We start from the raw sequence: 18,802 nt of genomic DNA, 5'->3' as shown, positions 1-18,802 counted from the left end.
TATCATTTTTTAAAATATCACCTTTGTTGCTGTTGTCATATCATGTGCTCTCTGCATTATCTGACTCATGGGAAACTTTTTGCTTGGATTTCTTGCTCCCTCCCAATAATATTTACCATAGCATGCACTGAGTAATCCTTTCAAAATATTAACCTAATTGTATTCACCATCTTAAAATCCTCCAATTGCTCCCAATTTGCTAAAGGCAAATAAATGACTGGGATATTTGTCCCTACAGTGTGCATCACATGCTTTTATTATCACAAGCCTTACCATACTCTATTGCAGTTGTCTGTATGATTATATCTCCACATACACTGCATCCTCTATATCTCTAGCAAATAACATAATGCTTGACACACGTTAGGTGCTCAAAAATATTTGCTTAATAGATGAATACATCAATAAATGGAGAGACTGTGGAAGCTAGAACCAGAAAAGTATTTCTGGATTCATCTATGGGAAAGCAAAACAGAAAGAACTGGGAAACATACAATACTGCCCTGAGGGTTGCCTGTGTGGATTCCCACAGCCTAAAGGTCCAAGCAATTAGTCTTCTCATATATCTATTTCTAGCCATGAGAAATGTTTCCCATGCCCAAATGTTTCGCACCTTGCTTGAAATTTGTTCACTTAAACTGCTTGAAATTTTGTATATAGCTTTTAAATATATATTGCCTAAATTAAAAATATATTATGATTAATGCTTTTAAAAAAAAAAAGTAATAGTTTTTTAAAACAGATGATATGGTACAAGGGAGGTACACTTTTATTTTTAGAATAAAATACTGTGATCAGATTGGCAGCTTACTAAACCTAAGTAAGGACAGCTATCGAGGTCATAGGGAGGGTTCATATTCAACAAAACAAAATATGCACTGCAAACCCTAAAATATTTACTATCTGCCTCTTTATGGAAAAAGTTTCTTGACTCCTGATATAGAAGGCTATACTCAAGACAAGGAGAAAATTTCAATTCTAATCGAATTTTTGATGTGATGGATAATTTCATTGTTGGCTTTGTTATGTATGTTACAAGTCTTGGAGTTGAATTCAAGGTTTGCTTGGAGCTGTGTTGAAGAAAGCAAGAAAAACTTTTATCCTCTAATTTTTAGGTTGGTAGAAAAATGTCAATTTAGTTTTCCTGAAATATAAAATTTATATGAGGGATAAGAGTGCATCATGTTATACAAGACTACAGAAATTTGTTATATGTAGATTCTGATCTGATAACTAACTTTAAAATCTATATTGTTAATTGCCTTGCAATTATTTGATATGAGGATATCCTGAAATCATGCCAAATGTTTGCAAATAAAACTCCCTGTGAAAGGAAGAGATGCTGATTATAATCTAGGGAATTTGACTATAGGTTGGAACTGAGTGACCAATTGGTTCATCAAACTTAAGGGCACCTTATTAGGGGGAGAAGAGAACAAACAAGATTTACTAACTTGAAGGCCCCCAAACAGGGTAAAGAATTAATAGGTCATAGTTGATTCTATGCCAAAGTCTTTGAACATTAACGTCTATTAATGCATCTTTTTTATGTACACTATTAATTCTCCACTAGTTTTTAAAGGGGTACAAATTGTCAAATAATACTCAACATAGTAATATCACAATGTATATGAATCAGGAAATTATTAGCCTCATTTCAAATTATTCACATAAAAGCTTTTCTTTAAATATAAGGAATTCATAATGTACTTAACATGATTTCATAATATAAAAGCATTAGAGGCAACTTTTCAGTAATATGCCTATTATTTGGCTAGTAATTGACTGTTACTTGCAGAGTACATTTTGAGTCCTCATTTTGGAATTTTGAGATGGAATTATAACAGTCTATTAATTACATAGTAAATTATGTAATTCTGAATGCTGATTTTGTTCAACAGTGATTACATTATTTATATATGATAAAGATTAAGTTAATTCTTACCTTATAAAATAGGTATATTAAAGGCAGAAGTAGCATACATTTATTTCAAAGTAAATCCTATTTTAAACAATAAATTTAGGTCAACATTCCTATGAAAATATTCTAGTAAGGTGAATTTGCCAGATATAAATAATGTAAAATAAAATCTATCTTTGTATATGGTTCGGGTCATTAATCATAATCTGTAAAGACAACATACAGATTCAAGCCAATGTTATCTAAAATTTGCAGCTTTAAAATTAACTTTACTTAGTTTAATACTCTCTTGGAACACAGATATGCTTTCCTCTACTATTTGCTATCCAAAAAAAAAAATCTTTGTTAAAATATTATTAAAATATTGAAAATATTTTATGATTGTGTAAACAATTTTAATAATTTAACATAAATAAAATAAATTATATCTGATCTTATAATAATATCTTAAGTTTAATAATGCCTCTACTTAAGTTGTCAGAATTAGACTGAATCATTTATTTTTTTTAAGTTTACACAGAATAATTTTAATTTTACTAACACTTTACAAATGTTTTGATTTTTTTGAAATTCAGAATAAAAAAATAGACATATCTTAGTCTTTTTAGAAACTAGTTTTCCATTTTTAGAAGTGGTGCAAGAACAAGTGTGTATTATATATTTGTTTTCTTTCAAAATGAGTGAGCTTCTACATAGACACACAAGAAAGCTTTATTGCCATCTTCTCCTCATTAGACTCATTAGCAAACTAATGGCATGCAGAGGTGAATAGGCTCATTCTAACCTTGTGTGGTTCTTTCTGCACATGGAGCAGGAGCAGCACTGAATTCAGATTGTAATGACAGTCTTGTCGCCTGGGTACCATGCCCTGATGATTCAAGCTATCATAGCAGGATCATTTTTGTCTGCCTTCTCTTATGGATTCAGTTGAGTACAGTCCGACTCTCTTAAGCCTCTGTTGACATTCCGGAAACAAGTCTCCTTTAAAAAATACGCAATTCAAAACAAATCACATGCAACACATGGCACTTAAATTTAAGCTACTCTAACAGGAACCTTTGTATCTGTGACCTATGGATTTTGACTGCCTACTTCAGAGGACAGTTTATTAAACAAAATCAGAAAGTCTGATTGCAATTAAGCATTTTCTTAGAGTAGACTGGGTATAGATGTAATTAACTTGGCTTGTAAAAGGGCAGAGAATACTTTTAGGAGGAGATGATACTTGAACTGAAGCTTTAATAATTGGATCTATCTTATTTAGTAGAATAACTAAGAACTAGTCATTTTTCTCTTGCTCTTTTCTAGTTTTTCTCATTATTTTGGGGTTTCCGTAGTCTTACTATGAGGTATTTGAATGTGAATCTTTGTGTTTATTCTTTTTGTAATTTGTTGAGCTCTTAGAGGTGTAGATTAATGTTTTGTTCAGATTTCAGAAAGTTTTAGACATTAGTTCTTCTAATATATATATTTTTATCTGTTCTCTGTTACTTCCGTTATGCCTATGTGGGTGGACTTGATACTCTACATTTCTTTGTGGGTCTAGTCACTTGTCTTCAATATTTTCTTTCTCTGTCAGCTTTGTTTTTATCAATCTTCAAGATTTCTGATTCTTTTTTCCAGTCAATTAAAATCTGCTGTTGAACTACTTTAGCAAAATTTTTATTTCAGTTATTATACATTTTAATTGCAGAATTTTCTTTTTCCCATAATTTCTGTGTATTGATAATCTGTATTTGAAAAGGCATCATTATTATACCTTTCTTTACTTATTTAAGGTTTATTTCCTTTAAACATATTTATAGTAGCTGCTGTGAAGTCTTTATCTGTTATGTCTATCATCTGTGCCCTTTCAAAGGCAGTTTCAGAGGCAGCTCTTTTTATCTGTATTGGTTACACTCTCATAATTTTTTGTTGAAAACTGGACATTTTAGATAATATATTGTAACAACTCTGGATACTTATCTCTTCACCCAGGCCTTGGTTTTTGCTTGTTAATTTAATGACTAGGCTAGACTATTTTAGTGAAGTCCATTTCCTCTGCATTGGACAACTATGATATTGCTCCTTCGAGTACATACCATTGGCCAGGTGCAGCCACCCTTGGGATGACAATGATTATAGCAGGGCTCTCTTTGATTGTCTCTTTTTCTGATTCCTCTGTTAAGCCGTCTGAACTTCTTTTGATATCATAGTTATTATCAGCCTCCACTAGTTGCCAGCTGATTATTGTTTTCAACAATATTTTGAGAGATAAATTTCTCCATAGTCTGACCCTTTTAAAAAATAAATTTGAAAATATTCTAGAGACTCTATTCCAGGCAAGAGTAGCTAAGGGGCCTTGGGCTCTCCTCTTCTTCTAGCCCTCACTTGTAGGGCAGAAGCTCTAACCCAGCTGTAACAGGTAGAGAATAGTAGAGCCCTGATCGCCCATACCCTCAGTAACAGATAAATAATTAAGAGGAGGCTGGTATCTCAACAAGAGCAGAAAGCTAAACTGTAAACCATCTTGAAGTTTACCAAAGAGGCCCAGGAGAAAAGACAGCTAAGAAGTCCCCTTCTGAGATCAGGAAGAAGAAAACTCGAAAAAACTTTTGTGAAGGGCCAGAAGTTTTATAATATTCAAAACTTCACTGTTAAGCATGATATGAGTTTGTTTGTTTATCAAACTCATATTATTTATCAGGTAATATTTTGGATATATTGGGTTAAATAAAACAATATTAAAGTTAATCTCACTTATTTTAACATTTTTTAAGTACTGCTAATAGAAAATTTAAAATTATTTTGTGGCTTATATTACTGCTCTATAGTAATTCTCCTAGATAGAAATAAAAAAAAAATATTGCTTCACTGGAAAGGAAAAATGAGGATAGACTACCTTGTATTTTTCTGAACAACATAGTCATATTCTTTCTGCCATTACAAAATACAGAGTCAGATATAAGTCTAGAATTGTTTGTGGATTCATATCACAACAGATTTCTCAGCATTCATCTCTTGATGAATGTTGATGGAAAAATCTTAGTGCCTAAATAGTTTTATATAGTATTAATATAAAAACAACTACTACATTAGACTTACCACCATGTTTTCTAAGATGTAGTTTCTTTGTCATTTTTTTGTTAAAATACTAAATGACTACTTTTCCCCCTATACTCAGCTCCCTCTTTTTGTATAAAAAACATCAAAAAAAAATTATTAGCGAATGTGAAACAAAATGGATCTACGTACACAAAAGATATGAAGATGGAGTTTTTAAGGATCTCATTTTTAAGCCTGAAACAAGTATAACAGGAAAGCTTGCACGATGGAGACATGTAAGTATAATTAGTTTATTACTTCTCTTTGAAATATATATTTTTAAGATACTATAATTATAATTTATGTAACATTGGTAAGTATTTCTTCAGTCTTTTAAAAATATATTTTATTGTTAATATTCTGCTTGTGATTTTTTTGATGTGAGAAAAGTCATTTAATAATGTGGTACAAATAAAATTTTGTGATGTATTAATTACTCTTAATACAACCATTTTATAATTTGTGCTTTGTATCTATATTTATATACTTATATTTTTCTTATTAATTCTGTTAATAGTAATATAAAATTATTTCTTAGTGGTTTAAAACAAATATTTAGTTTATTAAAGGGTAATAATTCTACATACAGCATAATACTCATTATTTTGTGCTAAATTATATACTGCTTTGAGGACACAGTGAAAATAAAAAGAAACAATTAGGGAATGGAGTAGGGTAGGAAGAGATTAACCAAAGAACTTATATGCATATATGCATAACCCGTGGACAGATAATAGTGCAGCGAAGGCCTGGGGAGGGGGAGGGAGCGAGGTGGGGGGAGCCAATGAGGAAAAAAGGAGACATCTGTAACACAAAATAATAATATGAATAGTAATAATAATAATAGAATATAAAAAACATATTTATTGAGTGCCTGCTGTGTACCAGGCACTGTGCTAGATATTTTGTATGTGATATGTAATTTATTCTCCACAACACTGTAAGATAGGTATTTTTATCTCATTTTTATAAACAGGGAAACTGACTTACCAAAGTCACACAGTTAAGTAACATTGCTAGGACTTATCTTCAGGTCTTCTGAAACCAGAGTTTGTGCTTTTTGTTTTGATTTGGACATTAGGTAATGGTAGAAATGAAGATGATATTCTAGCATAATTAACAAGAGTGAAATTTTTATAATTTGTAAAGCACTATGTTTGTGATAAATAAACTTCATATGCAGACCTATTCCTGAGTAATCTGAACTACAAATATTTCTATTATATTAACATGATTAGGAGGGTCTACAAAAAGGTCCAGACTGTCATTAGTCTGATTTCAATGTAATTGAAGTCATGTGTTCTAAATATAGCACAGAAATGTCCTCAAGCCCTTAAAGCTCACAAGTTATAAAATAAAAATATGCGTTTAAAAGGCAAAGGTATCCTACACAAAACTTTTCCCTCATGAGCACTCAGTGCCAACTGTATTAATTTGCTCCAGATGATAGTATGCTTTATAAAACGATAAAGTTCATGTGAAATGTCTTTTGGCCTTCCATGTAGAATATAAACACTGATTTTAGGCATGTCCTTTGCTGTTTATATGCTTTATACAGGGGAGACTTTCACTGACTCTTGTAACCAATTTGGATATAATATACACACACAGAGATACTTATACAGATATATACTTATACAGATATATGTATATACTTATACAGATGTAAGTATATATACATACACATACTTATACAGATATATATATACACATATCTATATATTCATATATCCATATATGTTATGGTAAGTCACTATTATGGGCATCAATTAGGAGTAAAATATTCATATTACAAAGGTTATTTTATTTCATATCTATGTAGTTACATAGAATATATCATTGTATATTGGGATTTAGAAGTATTTTGAATGTTATAAATCTTTTGGTAGAATACATTTGTTATAGATTTTCTAAAGGTCATTGACATTATTGATAATTCTGCTAACTACATTATTATTAATGTCATTTTATTAATAACTATTCATATTTTATAAATATATACATTTTCCTATGCTTTTTCACTGTTTATAGCTCCATTCATAGACTATTATAGAAGTTATCTTCAGCTCAGTTTCTTAAAGTAATTGAAATGAATTTTAATTGTAAGGTTCATCTCTAAATACTCTGTATAAAATTGTTCCATCTTCTGTTGGCTTTACTTGCACTCTCCTCTTCAGCTTACTTAGTTGATACACTATTATTTTACTATTTTTACTGCTCATGTATCTAGTCTTTAGTGACTTGGAGCTTGGTTTATTAAAAACTATAGTGAGACAATTGATACTATAGAGTGCTTAAGTGAACCTAGGATCCAATAAACAGTGAAAGAGGTAGGGAGTAGGTAAAAGGGAAGAGGTGAGAAAATACTAGCATTTAATATTAGGAGTTCATTTTACAAAAAGATTCCCTTAGCAATGTAATGGAATGGATTAGTCAAGAATGGAATTCAAGCTTCAGTATTTAGTGAAAGTAATCAATGGCTGAATCTCCTTCTGTTTGGGGGTGAAATGTGTTTTGTCTGAAAGGTTTAAAACTTCCCATATTAATGGAAAGAGTTAGAGGAGTGAGCTCCCGTTACAATCATTCAGGAAGTGTAGTGCCTCAAAGCCAGTTCATATAAACACCCAAAGTTTATGGTGCAAGAATAAACTTTAAATGAGAGACAGAACCAAAATTCAGGAGCCAAGAGGAAGGAATCTATTGAAAACACAGTCAGAATGGAAGAAAGTAAGGATTCAAAACAATTGCTAGGAACTTTATTGATTCATGACTTACAGTTACTGGTCAGAGGATGGTTGCTTCTCTTGAAGGATAGGCTGACATACAGAATTATGGTGGTAACCAGATCAAGTTTTAGGGAAACTTGTATATTATTATAATGGGTTTTAGGGAAATCTAGAGACTAAATCTAGATTATTATTGATTTTTCTGGGACACTCAAGAATATTTGAAATCTTTGGCATAGTCAACCCTTTTCCTCAAAGGATACCAAGGAAAATATAGGTATAAGGAATATTAGCAAACAAAGCAGTTACTAACTAGGCTTTGGCCTAAAATTCCATTGTAAAAGTTTAGTAATCTGGGCTAGACTATGAGATATTCTTTGTTATCTGTGCTTTGTTAGTTTAAATAGTCTCTTTTTTTACTTCCTATATTGCAAGCATAAATTTTAGAAGGGATATAGTATGAGAGAAAGTCACACCCATTGAAGCGAAAAGGAAAGAGATTCAGAGGGAGAAAGCAATTTGCCACATATTTATCTCATAGGAAGCTTAGTTGTTCCCTTTCCACCTGCCCCACACCCTCATATCTGATGCTTCCTTAAGCTGTTTTAGTCATATTTTGTTAGGAAGGAAAGAAAGAATGTAAGAAGTAAGAAAGAGTGATGGTCAGGAACCATCACACCTTTTGTCTTGACACTTCTGGAAAGGATGCATATGTTCTCCCTAGTTTTCAGCAAAATCAGGACAGGGATCAAGAGAGCAATACAATCCAACTTCTGTGGAAGGGATCTCTTAGTTGGCACTACTTCTAGCACATTGAATGTTTACATCTTGTACTCTTATGGCACTGCATAGTTCCTGGGAACACCAGATATAATCTAATATGGGAGTTATCTATACTAAGGTAAGATTTGCTTTAGGACTGCTGATTTGGTTGAATTCTAGAATATTTTATTGATTTTTTTTCCCTTCCAAATATTCATTTTTCTCATTACTAAAATCTTGCCATGTTTTTGTAAAACAGAATAGAACAAAAATATTCTCAAATACAATTCTCCTGTGAACCCTTTCCATTAATAATTATTAAATATATTTTCCTGAAAGTTTATGGATATATTTTTAAACCTGATGAACTGTTTACCTTTTACTATATTATAATTTTTAATAAAGGTTAAAATATATAATCTTACTTTTAAATTATACTACATATGCATGCAAAATACATGAAAACATTGTTGTCAAGATTTTAATAGAGGCTATTTAAGTGTCAGAATGATAGGTAATTATTCCTTTTTTTTTTGATAATTTTTCTTTTTATTTAATAAAAAATCATGATTTATTTACATAGTAAAACAAAAAAACATTTTTCATTGTGGATAAAAAGATTATACCTGCATTATTTATAACATAAATATGAAAATATTACCTTCAGGAACCCCTATTTTGTATCATATTCCACAAATAAGCTCTTGTTTTTATACTTAATAAACATTTTTATTAGAGCACCTTCAGGTTCATAGAAAAATTAGTGGAAAGTACAGAGTTCCCATATACTCCCTTTCCCCATACATGCACAACCTTTCTTGCAATGGTACATTTATTATAATCCATGAACCTAAATTAACACACCATTATCTCCCAAAGTCCATAGTTTACATTAAGGTTTACTCTTGAGTTGTATATTCTGTGGGTTTTGATAACTGTATAATCACGTGTCTACCATTAGAGAGTGTCATACAAAATAGTTTTATTGCCCTAAAAATCGTCTGTGCTCTGCATATTCATCCTTTCTCCCCCCTAACTTTTAGCAACCAATAATCTTTTTACTGTCTCCATATTTTTTTCCTTTTCTAGAATGTCATATATTTGGAATCATATAGTATGTAGCTTTTCAGATTGACCTCCTTCACTTAGTAATGTGTATTTAACTTTCCTCCATAACTTTCCTCCCTTGTATGGCTTCATAGCTCTTTTTTTTTTTTTTTTTTTAGCACTAAAATGTATTTTATTGTCTGTACAACAGTTTATTTATTCATTCATCTACCTATTGTAGGACATCTTGGTTACTTCCAAGTTTTGGCATTTTTGAACAAAGTTGCTATGTATATTCATATGAAGGTATTTGTGTGGACATGAATTTTCATTTTGGGGGTAAATACAAGGGAGCATGAATGCTGTGTCACATGGTAAGAGCATGTTTGGTTTTGTTAAAAAAAAATTTGCCAAACTATCTTCTAAGGTTGCTGTACCATTTTGCATTCCCACCAGCAATGAATGAAAAAGCTCCTATTGCTCCATATCCTCACTGGCGTTTGATGTTGTCAGTGTTCTAGATTTTGGCCAGTGTGATAGGTATGGAATAATTTTCAGTCCCCTAATGACATATGATGTTGAATATCTTTTCATGCGTTTGTCTTCTTTGGCGACATTTAGTTTTCTTTTTACTGTTAGGAAAATGAGATGATTTATCACATGGCCTATGTGAGTAGGAGTGGAAAGAGAAAGATTCACCTTACTCAGGGCCACTGCACTGCACAGTGCACGAGTGCAGTTACATCACGGTCTATGTGGAAGACATTCCCTGGTGTTGTGCAGAACACAGCTTGCATAGCAGGGCGAGATTGCCCTAATTTTCTAAAACCAAGTAACTAATCATATTTGAGGGGTTTTTTTGCACTCACTTTAAGTTCAGGTAAATATGGAGGAGGGGGAAAGAATATCAACTCCATAATATTGCAAGCCACAGAATATTGAATCTACTTTTGCCCTCTTTAATTTAACAGTAAGCAATGCTAAGAAAATATGAGGAGGTTGATCTTATGTCATATTCAGAAGATGCAGAATGAGTCACCTCTTTTTATTACATAGAGTGTTAAAAAGGAACTTTTGGATAGATATTTAAATTTTTTAAATTGTACTGTTTTGTGAGTGGTGAGAATGCTTCCTTATACAGGAAACTGACCTTTATTATCAATGGGCTCCTGGGATGTTGTGTTAGCTTATATAATTCTAAGAAAGAAGCTTTGTACTGACGTGCTTATATCTTTTCTAAAAATTGCCCTTTGTTGCTGTCTAACAGTCATTTTGGGGCCCCATCAGCAATACAGTTAATTTCAAATGGGTATTTTCTGAGCACTTAGAATGTTCTTAGCACTGTAATCAAGCAAGTTCTATTCTGATACTTGTAGGGAGAGGGAAAGGACCAGGAAACACTCACTGGGTAGAGACTGATTATATAAAGTGTGGAACTGCAAGGAGTGTACAAATTCAAATTCAGTCTAGTCAGTTTTCTACATCTAATGGGTCTCATGAAAGAAATTGGAGTTGTCCTGAATATTAAGACTTTTGGGAAATAGTGGCTTTTAGTGTCAGGTAGAAGTATGAGATACTTTTAAGAAGAGTTTATAAGGGCAGATACTAGGGCTATCAGAGGCTAAGGATAATTTATGTTTAATTCAGCCTTTTTTGGTGGTCCAAAGAAGCAATAATGATGGCTTAGAACTGAAGCTGTTGCTTAATGACCTCAGCAACACATCAGGGCTAAACGTTGCCATTTGCTAACAGGTATTTATTATGTGCTTTCTAGGTTTCAGGCCATCTGCTCTTCACTGGCAGTAAAAATAAAATAAATAGAGACTGTTCCCTTTAATCAAAGATTTTACTAAGACTAAATGGAGAAGACTTGGAGCTAGATGAATAAACCCAGAACAGAAGCATGCAAGGATAATATTAGGCACTATTTGTAGCTGCTCAGATGCAAGGAATGCAGTTAGCTTATAACTCCAACTGCTAATTTTTTTAGGGTCCACCTCTGCTTTCAAGTTGAGGTCACATTATTCTCTAGGCATCCTCCAGCCAATTGTTGAGTAAGGCAGTGTTACAAGGACCTGGCCATTTCTGCTCAGTGTGGGACTTTCAGATAGACAGACCTTGCTCCAGGGCTCCTGCTTGGTTGGCAGAAACTTTGGCTCTCCCTGTGTAACATTATTCCTCCATTTTCCTTTAATGAGTGTTACTTCCCAAGAAACCTTCTATGCAGTTAACTCTGTTTTGGTATCTCCTTTCTGGGAAGACCAACCTGTGACACCATTTATTATGCATAGCTCCATAGACGTGAATAAACAAGATTTGAGACCAAGAAATTGTAGAATTAGTTTTGAAAATCCGTAGGAAGATGATCAGTTAATACATAATCTGAGATACAAAACTGTGGGGGTTGTCAAGGCCAACTGAGAGATCGCTAGAAAAAGAGAAAATTGACAGAGGATTTACATAATAGCATAGCAAATCTGGAAAAGATAAAGGGTTAGGAGTTATAAAGTGCTTATAGTAATACTCCACAAATACTTTGTGCATTGAGGTTAATAAAGGAAAATTAAGTGACTTAAGACTGAGATAAAGAAATTAGGATAGAGTTACAAGGGAGATATAAATTTTACCATATGAGTTGTAAATGATTTTTCAGTTGATTCTCTTAGATTTTCAAGGTTTGCCTTAGAAAATGATCATTTTTCTCTTCCTTTCCAATGATTATACTTATTGTTGCTCTTCTTGTTAAGAAAGTTATATCATTACTGAGATACTGGATTAAATATAAAGCACACATGTTTGTTTAATATCATATGCCTTTTTAGACTGTATTATAGTCTTAATTTATCTCTTCAGTATTCTAAGCTAATGAATTAAATCAATATATTTTCATATTTTGAACCACATTTACATTCTTAATTAAACTTAGTCATTGTGTTTTTGTTTGGAAAACACTCAATTGGGGTTGCTAATATTTATTTTAAGATTTTCCCCTCTGTAATATTACAATGAGTGAGGTTGTATTATTTTATTTTTGTGCCAACTCTTTGAGGTTTGATATCAGGACAATGGTCTATCTTAAGACACTTTCCTATTTTTCCTATGCTTTGGGACAATTTAAGGAATATAGGAATGAGATATCCTTTGAATATTTACTAATAAGCCTCAACCATACAATTGTCAAAATTCTATGACTTTTTAGTGTATAAATCTTTGACAGTAAATTTTTGGTCATTTCTCATTATTATATGATTCAAATATTAAGAATTGTTGAGTCAGTTTAGTAAATAAACTTTAAATATAGATAAACTTGTCTCTTTCAACTAAAATTTTCAAAAAGTATTACTTTGTGTCACGCTTATTTTCTCTTTCTGTCTTTCCAGAATTTTTAAGGTATACTTTCATAATATTTTTACACTTATTTAAATGCATAATTCTCTCAAATTTATCTGATTCTTAATGAATACATTCAATATTACACCTTTATTTACATCTCACTAGAGATAATATGCTATCTAATGGTTTTGAGAGTAGTAGTCTCATATTTATTATTTTATAAATATGTTTTCTTATTTCTTTTTTTCTCCTTACCTAAGAGAAATTGTGGTGAACATGTATTCTTAGAATCTACTCTGTCACCTTATAATTTTAAATTGTAATTCATTAATATTTTGATTATTTTTATATATTTTGACTGACCTTCCTATAATCAGACCAATTTTGTGAGATTTTTCTCCATAGCTCTCTGTAAAATATTGATTCTCAAAGTGTAATCCAGGGACCACTGTGGGTTTTTGAAGTCCTTTTAGGGGATCCACAAAGCCAAAATAATTTTAATAACAATACTAAGACATTATTTTATTTTACTCTCATTCTCTCATATCATGGAGCTTTTCTAGATGCAACATGACTTGTAAGATATTTCGTGTATAAGCAAATGTGAAGATCTCCCTTTTATTAAGACAGACATTAAGGAGATTTATGAAAATGTAGAATAATCCTATTTCTCTCACTAAATTTTTTTTGGAAATATAGTTTTGTTTTATAAAATTATGTAATTTCTGCAAGCATGAAACAGTTTTATTAAGGATATTTTAAAATTAATAAATGTTTTAAACATTTTATACTTTTAATTTCTTATATGGTAAATATAATATCTTTTATGATAAATATTAAAGCTCTTTGGGGACTCAACTTCTTAGGGTATAAAGGAGTCTTGTGACCAAAATGTTTGAGGGCCTCTGCTAAACTTCTGCTCGATCAGACACAATTTTATAATTTTTTTTCTTTTAAAACAAAACTACATAATTATAAAGTAAAAAATTAGAAATGCTTTGTATAAACTTTTCAGTTAGTAGGAATGACCTACATGTATCTGAACAAAACTTATGCTAAAGACTGGATTGCTAGAATGGAGGCTTGGGAAATAGTCCAAGGAAGAGGTGAAGTTAGGGCTGGGAAACATTGCAGAAGCAGAGTGTAGTGGTGACGGATCAAGAACAAGATAAAAACCCAGTGACAGGATTGTCCTGGCCGGTGGTCCGCTGGCTGAAGAGTCATCCTGTACACCAGAAGGCTGCTGGGTCAGCTCCTCGTCAGGACATATATCTAGCTTTTGTGTTCAGTCCCTGGTGGGGGCACGTGTAGACGGCCAACTATCAGTGTCTCTCTCTCACATCGATGTTTCTCTCCTTCCCTCCCTCTAAAATCAATAAAAAATAACATACCCTTGGGTGAGAATTAAAAACAACAAATTATGTGTTAGCCCATGAGCACAACAAATTAATAGGGAACTCTAAGTTCTGGTCTGGAGAGGCTTATTGTCTCCTACTTGAGGTCCTGGAATTAGAAGGAGAGTGGAGTTAGTATGTTGGAGATGTAGTAGCTCCAGAGGAAGGAAAAGATAATTATAGAAAGAGAGCATTATATCCTGGTCAGTGTTGCTCTGTGATTAGGGCATCAGCCTGTGCAGCAGAGGGTAGTGGGTTCGATTCTTGACCAAGGGTACAAAACTTAGGTTGTAGGTTCGATGCCCACCCCGGTCAGGCATGTGCAGGAGGCAACCAATTGATGTGTTGCTCTCACATCGATGTTTCTCTCTCTTTCTCTCTCTAAAACTCAATAGAAAAAGTATCCTTGGGCGAGGATTAACAAAAAACAAAAGAAAAAAAGAAATAGAACATTATACCTAACAAACAGCGTTTTCTGCAGAAGAGAACCATTGCTGCATATTGTGAGAGATTCCAGTATTAGAATTAAGTTGGGTAAAAAGAATTATATTTGATCGTGGCTACTGTGAATCTGTCAGCCTATTATTTGAGATCTCTGTATCGTCTTTTTCATAGGTAGGGGTAATAAAGTATAAAAGCACTGCTACGCGTCCTCTCTCCAGTGCACCTCCGTTCCAGCACGGTACCTTCTTTCTACAGTTATGCCATCAAACAATCTCCATCTCAAAGTGGGCACTAAAATGCCTTTGCTCATTCACCTTAAATTAAGTTTGTGATGCCAAGGCCAAACCCTCTTTCCCAGAATCTGATCTTTACTTCCTTTTGTTTACAAATGAGATTATTTCCAGAATTATATCTTATTATCTATTTCCCTCTTTGCTTAAATTTGCAGCGTTAAATAAAAGGATAAAGTCCCCTATGAGACTCAGAACAAAGACTTATTCTCTTTTAATATTAGGGGAAATTAATATCTCCAGTTAATTTGAATATTGCTACTAATAGTTTTCCAGTATCTGTTTCTATTTAAATTTATTTATGTCCTACTTCCTTTGAAGGTGGCTGTTTTATATGAATTTTTTTTTTTTTTTTTTTTTTACTGTAGGAATACAAGCTACTTTATGGCAGGTTGTGTTTTATTTGTTTTTGACACCTTTTACCTAGCACAATTATATGCACATAGGAGGCACTCAACAAATATTTACTGATATAAAGTACTATTTATTGCATTTAAAATAAGTATAATCCAAACTCCACTTTGATTGTTTTGCATTATCATTTATAACTCATGGAGTTATTTTATGAAAATATGAATCTACTATGATACTATGAAAAAAGTAGCTAACAGAATTCTGCTTATTATTGAGATTTTTGTATGTGAGGAGAGAAGAATTAAGGTATTCATTGAAAGACCATAGATTAAAAATAAGATGCAAGTCAAAATAAAGCATGGAGTGTAAAAGGATCGTACAAAGTTATGAATTACGTAAATAAAATGGGTTTTCTTGCCAGTACTGTTGCACTATAACTTAGAACACCCTCAAAAGTAGAGAAGGTAAAGAGTTTACTAGTGAAGGTAAAGGGGTTAATATATAGTGTGGTCGTTATAATAAAGTTTATTATTTCAGAAATGTTATAGGCTAATGATACAAGCAGACTAAAAATAAATTATGTATGTCAGTTAATGATTAGTAGATACTTACTGGGTTATTAAAAAAATAAAAATGTTTGCTGGATAGCTTTATCTTTTCATAGCATGTTTCTTTTTGCTACTATTAGAGGTAGGATACTTGTATAGGGGCAGTTGTTCTGACATACTATGCCAAGTCTTAGAAATGCTGATATAATTTTGAAAATACTAGTTCAGAGACACCATTAAAGTTTTATACAAGATCCACACTTTTTAAAGTTGATGCAAAAGACTTTATGTTGGAAATAGTGTATATTCTCAAGTTCTAAATATTTATAGGAAATGCATATACTCATTTCACAAGAAAGATCTTAGCAGAGAATAGAGGTAGAAGAAAATATGTAAAAAGCATACCTTTCCTTTTTAGTTTCTACTTTTGAGTTCACTGAAATGTGAAAAACCTATCATTCGTGTTTCTAGGCTCCTTGCTATCACATAGAGAGCCGTGATTATTAGAATTCATGAGCACCTAAATGCAAATCTGGAACTCACTGTCCTCAAGGCAAAATGTAATGTTTGCTGACTATCATTAACTAATGGTACACCTCAAGAGTTTGACTGTATTTTTTTCCATCTTTAAACTTTATTACTGTATTTTTCTTCAGGGTAAAAAAAAATTATGGGTCCATTTTTACTGAAGTGGGCTGGATTTATGTATTCACCTCTCATCAGTGTCAAAAGGAACTGTGCCCATCATTCCCTGGACAACAGGATGCAAACCTGTCTGTGATTGGACACTAGGGATATCACCTGTACACACAAGATAAGTTTAAAGTTGAAAAGAGAAATACACTTAGCAGTTCATCCAACCAGCATATTTTAACAATTTAAAACTTGTATAATAATGTGCATGAAATTATTTACTTCCTCCTACAAGAAAGCTAATACTACCATTTTTAAATCCAGTGAAACGTACCATCTAAAAATTGCTTTGCAAAGACTGCTAATGCAAAACCTTTTAAGCTTTCTTTCTTTTTCTAACAGGAAAGATAACAAAATCAATAAAATGACCATTCTTTACCACTTACTTAGAATGAATTTTTATTTGTTCAAGATAAGAGAGAGTGGCTATTTCAATGTATTTCAATATTGATCTAAGCCTTGAATTACAAAGGTTTGTATTTTATGACTCATCTAGAAATTGATGGGACTGAATTTTCTCAAAACAAATTTAGGTACCGTGTCTTGGGAAATATTAGCCATTAAATCACACTGCTGCTCTCTGGTCTATTTAGGTTAGTTTTAGAGATATTCCATCGAAGCATGGATTTTTGCTGACAGTATTTACCTAGGAAGCCCAGAGAAACTCATAGTAAATTGCGGGCATGTCTTTATATTTAAGTCTTTGTTTAATAGAATATAAGAATTCAGACAGTTCTTCCTTTAATAGCTTAAGAAGTTAACATAAGGCTGTCTGTATCTTTGGAAGTCCTGGTAACTACCATTTGAGTCATTTTATCCAGCCACAGGAATATTGGACTTCATGTAATAATAAGAATTTGGACCAAAGCTGAAATATTTCCGATAAGAGCAGTAGGGCTGAGGTGGTTACAGAAGCTGTGCTGAAGACACTGTGAAGTCACACATATTGAGATTTACACTGAGGCTGAAGAACTTGTAGCCTGGCTACCAGGGTCAGTGATAGCACTTTACTAAACCTATATAAATATGTATCCCCTGAGTATGTGTATATATACGATATATACATGTATATAGGCATATATTTTGTAATTCATTTATTATATAATCCACCCATTAAATAATCCACCTTTTTCTCTAGCATTGGGGGAGGGGAGGAGCATAATTATACTACATTTGAAATGGTCGTTTTAGTCCTTAGTATTGCAACAAAGGCTTATACAAAGCAACATTTACAAACATCCTGAATTCCAAATATGAGTATATTATTCTCAATTGCAGGAGGCTAAAACGTCAATTTTAGGAAATGTTATCCAAGTAATTGTCATTGAGTCAGTTTGATAGTTTATCAACATGTAATGTTTAAGTTGACTAAAATATGCTTTGCTTTAAATATATAATTATGTATATGACTTCTGTGTTAATTGATTGAAATATTTTCTGTAGGGTAAATATAATCCCCTCCTCATATTCTAAACCCCAATTTAAAACATATAAATGCTTAAAATGTTGGATTTGCTTAAGGTATTTAGCATATAGACGATCAACTTAAAGATTAGTAAATGTTGGCAATCCCTATCTGTTGCTCTTTTCTCCTCTGTTCATAAGTATAGACAGTGTTCAAATATGTCTAGAAATATAGAATCTTGGGCTATATATTTTACTCTTAGGAAGAAAAGTGTTGTTTTCCTTTAGGAAATTCTGCTTAGTTGTCCATCATTAACTTTTATACCACCATATGAACTTGTAATATTTGGGGATTACTTAAGCAGCATTAACTTACATTATTAATGCATACTATGTCTCTTTCATTTCAAAATGATTACACTTACTCATTCAAAACTATTATTTTAATCAACTGAGTTAATACATAAGGTTTAATAAAAATACATATTTTTATCAAGAGTGTGTTTAGCATCCAGCCTATGCTTTCTACTGTGTTTTTCTAACTTTCAGTGTCTTTATCTTGCTTCTCATGTTCTCCACATCTAGACAGAGGATACATCATTAAATTATGAAATATTTTGAGAAGTATAGAATTTAAATATGCACAAAGTAATAACTTTGTACCAATGCCTAGCATGGTGCCATGGATATAGTTGGCATCCAATACATATTTGTTGAATAAACTGATCAAATTTCTCAATATATATATTTTTTGTTGTTGTTCATGAATTGGTACTGTCAACAGAGGTTGAAGAATCCAAAG

The 18,802-nt window shown here is 32.2% G+C and overlaps 1 protein-coding gene across 1 annotated transcript in view; it reads left to right on the top strand.

Moving 5' to 3' along the window:
- Positions 1 to 18,802, top strand: part of LRRIQ3 (leucine rich repeats and IQ motif containing 3) — an 83,178-nt gene that overhangs the window by 26,227 nt on the left and 38,149 nt on the right. Inside the window, exon 5 of the mRNA XM_016216818.2 lies at positions 5,085 to 5,241. Coding sequence (XP_016072304.2) covers positions 5,085 to 5,241 — 157 coding nt within the window. The remainder of the gene's footprint in view (positions 1 to 5,084; positions 5,242 to 18,802) is intronic.

Source organism: Miniopterus natalensis, chromosome 9, assembly GCF_054644295.1.
Source record: "Miniopterus natalensis isolate mMinNat1 chromosome 9, mMinNat1.hap1, whole genome shotgun sequence".
NCBI lineage: Eukaryota > Metazoa > Chordata > Mammalia > Chiroptera > Miniopteridae > Miniopterus > Miniopterus natalensis.
Note: the sequence above shows the minus strand (reverse complement) of the source record. Positions and strands in the feature narration are given on the sequence as shown.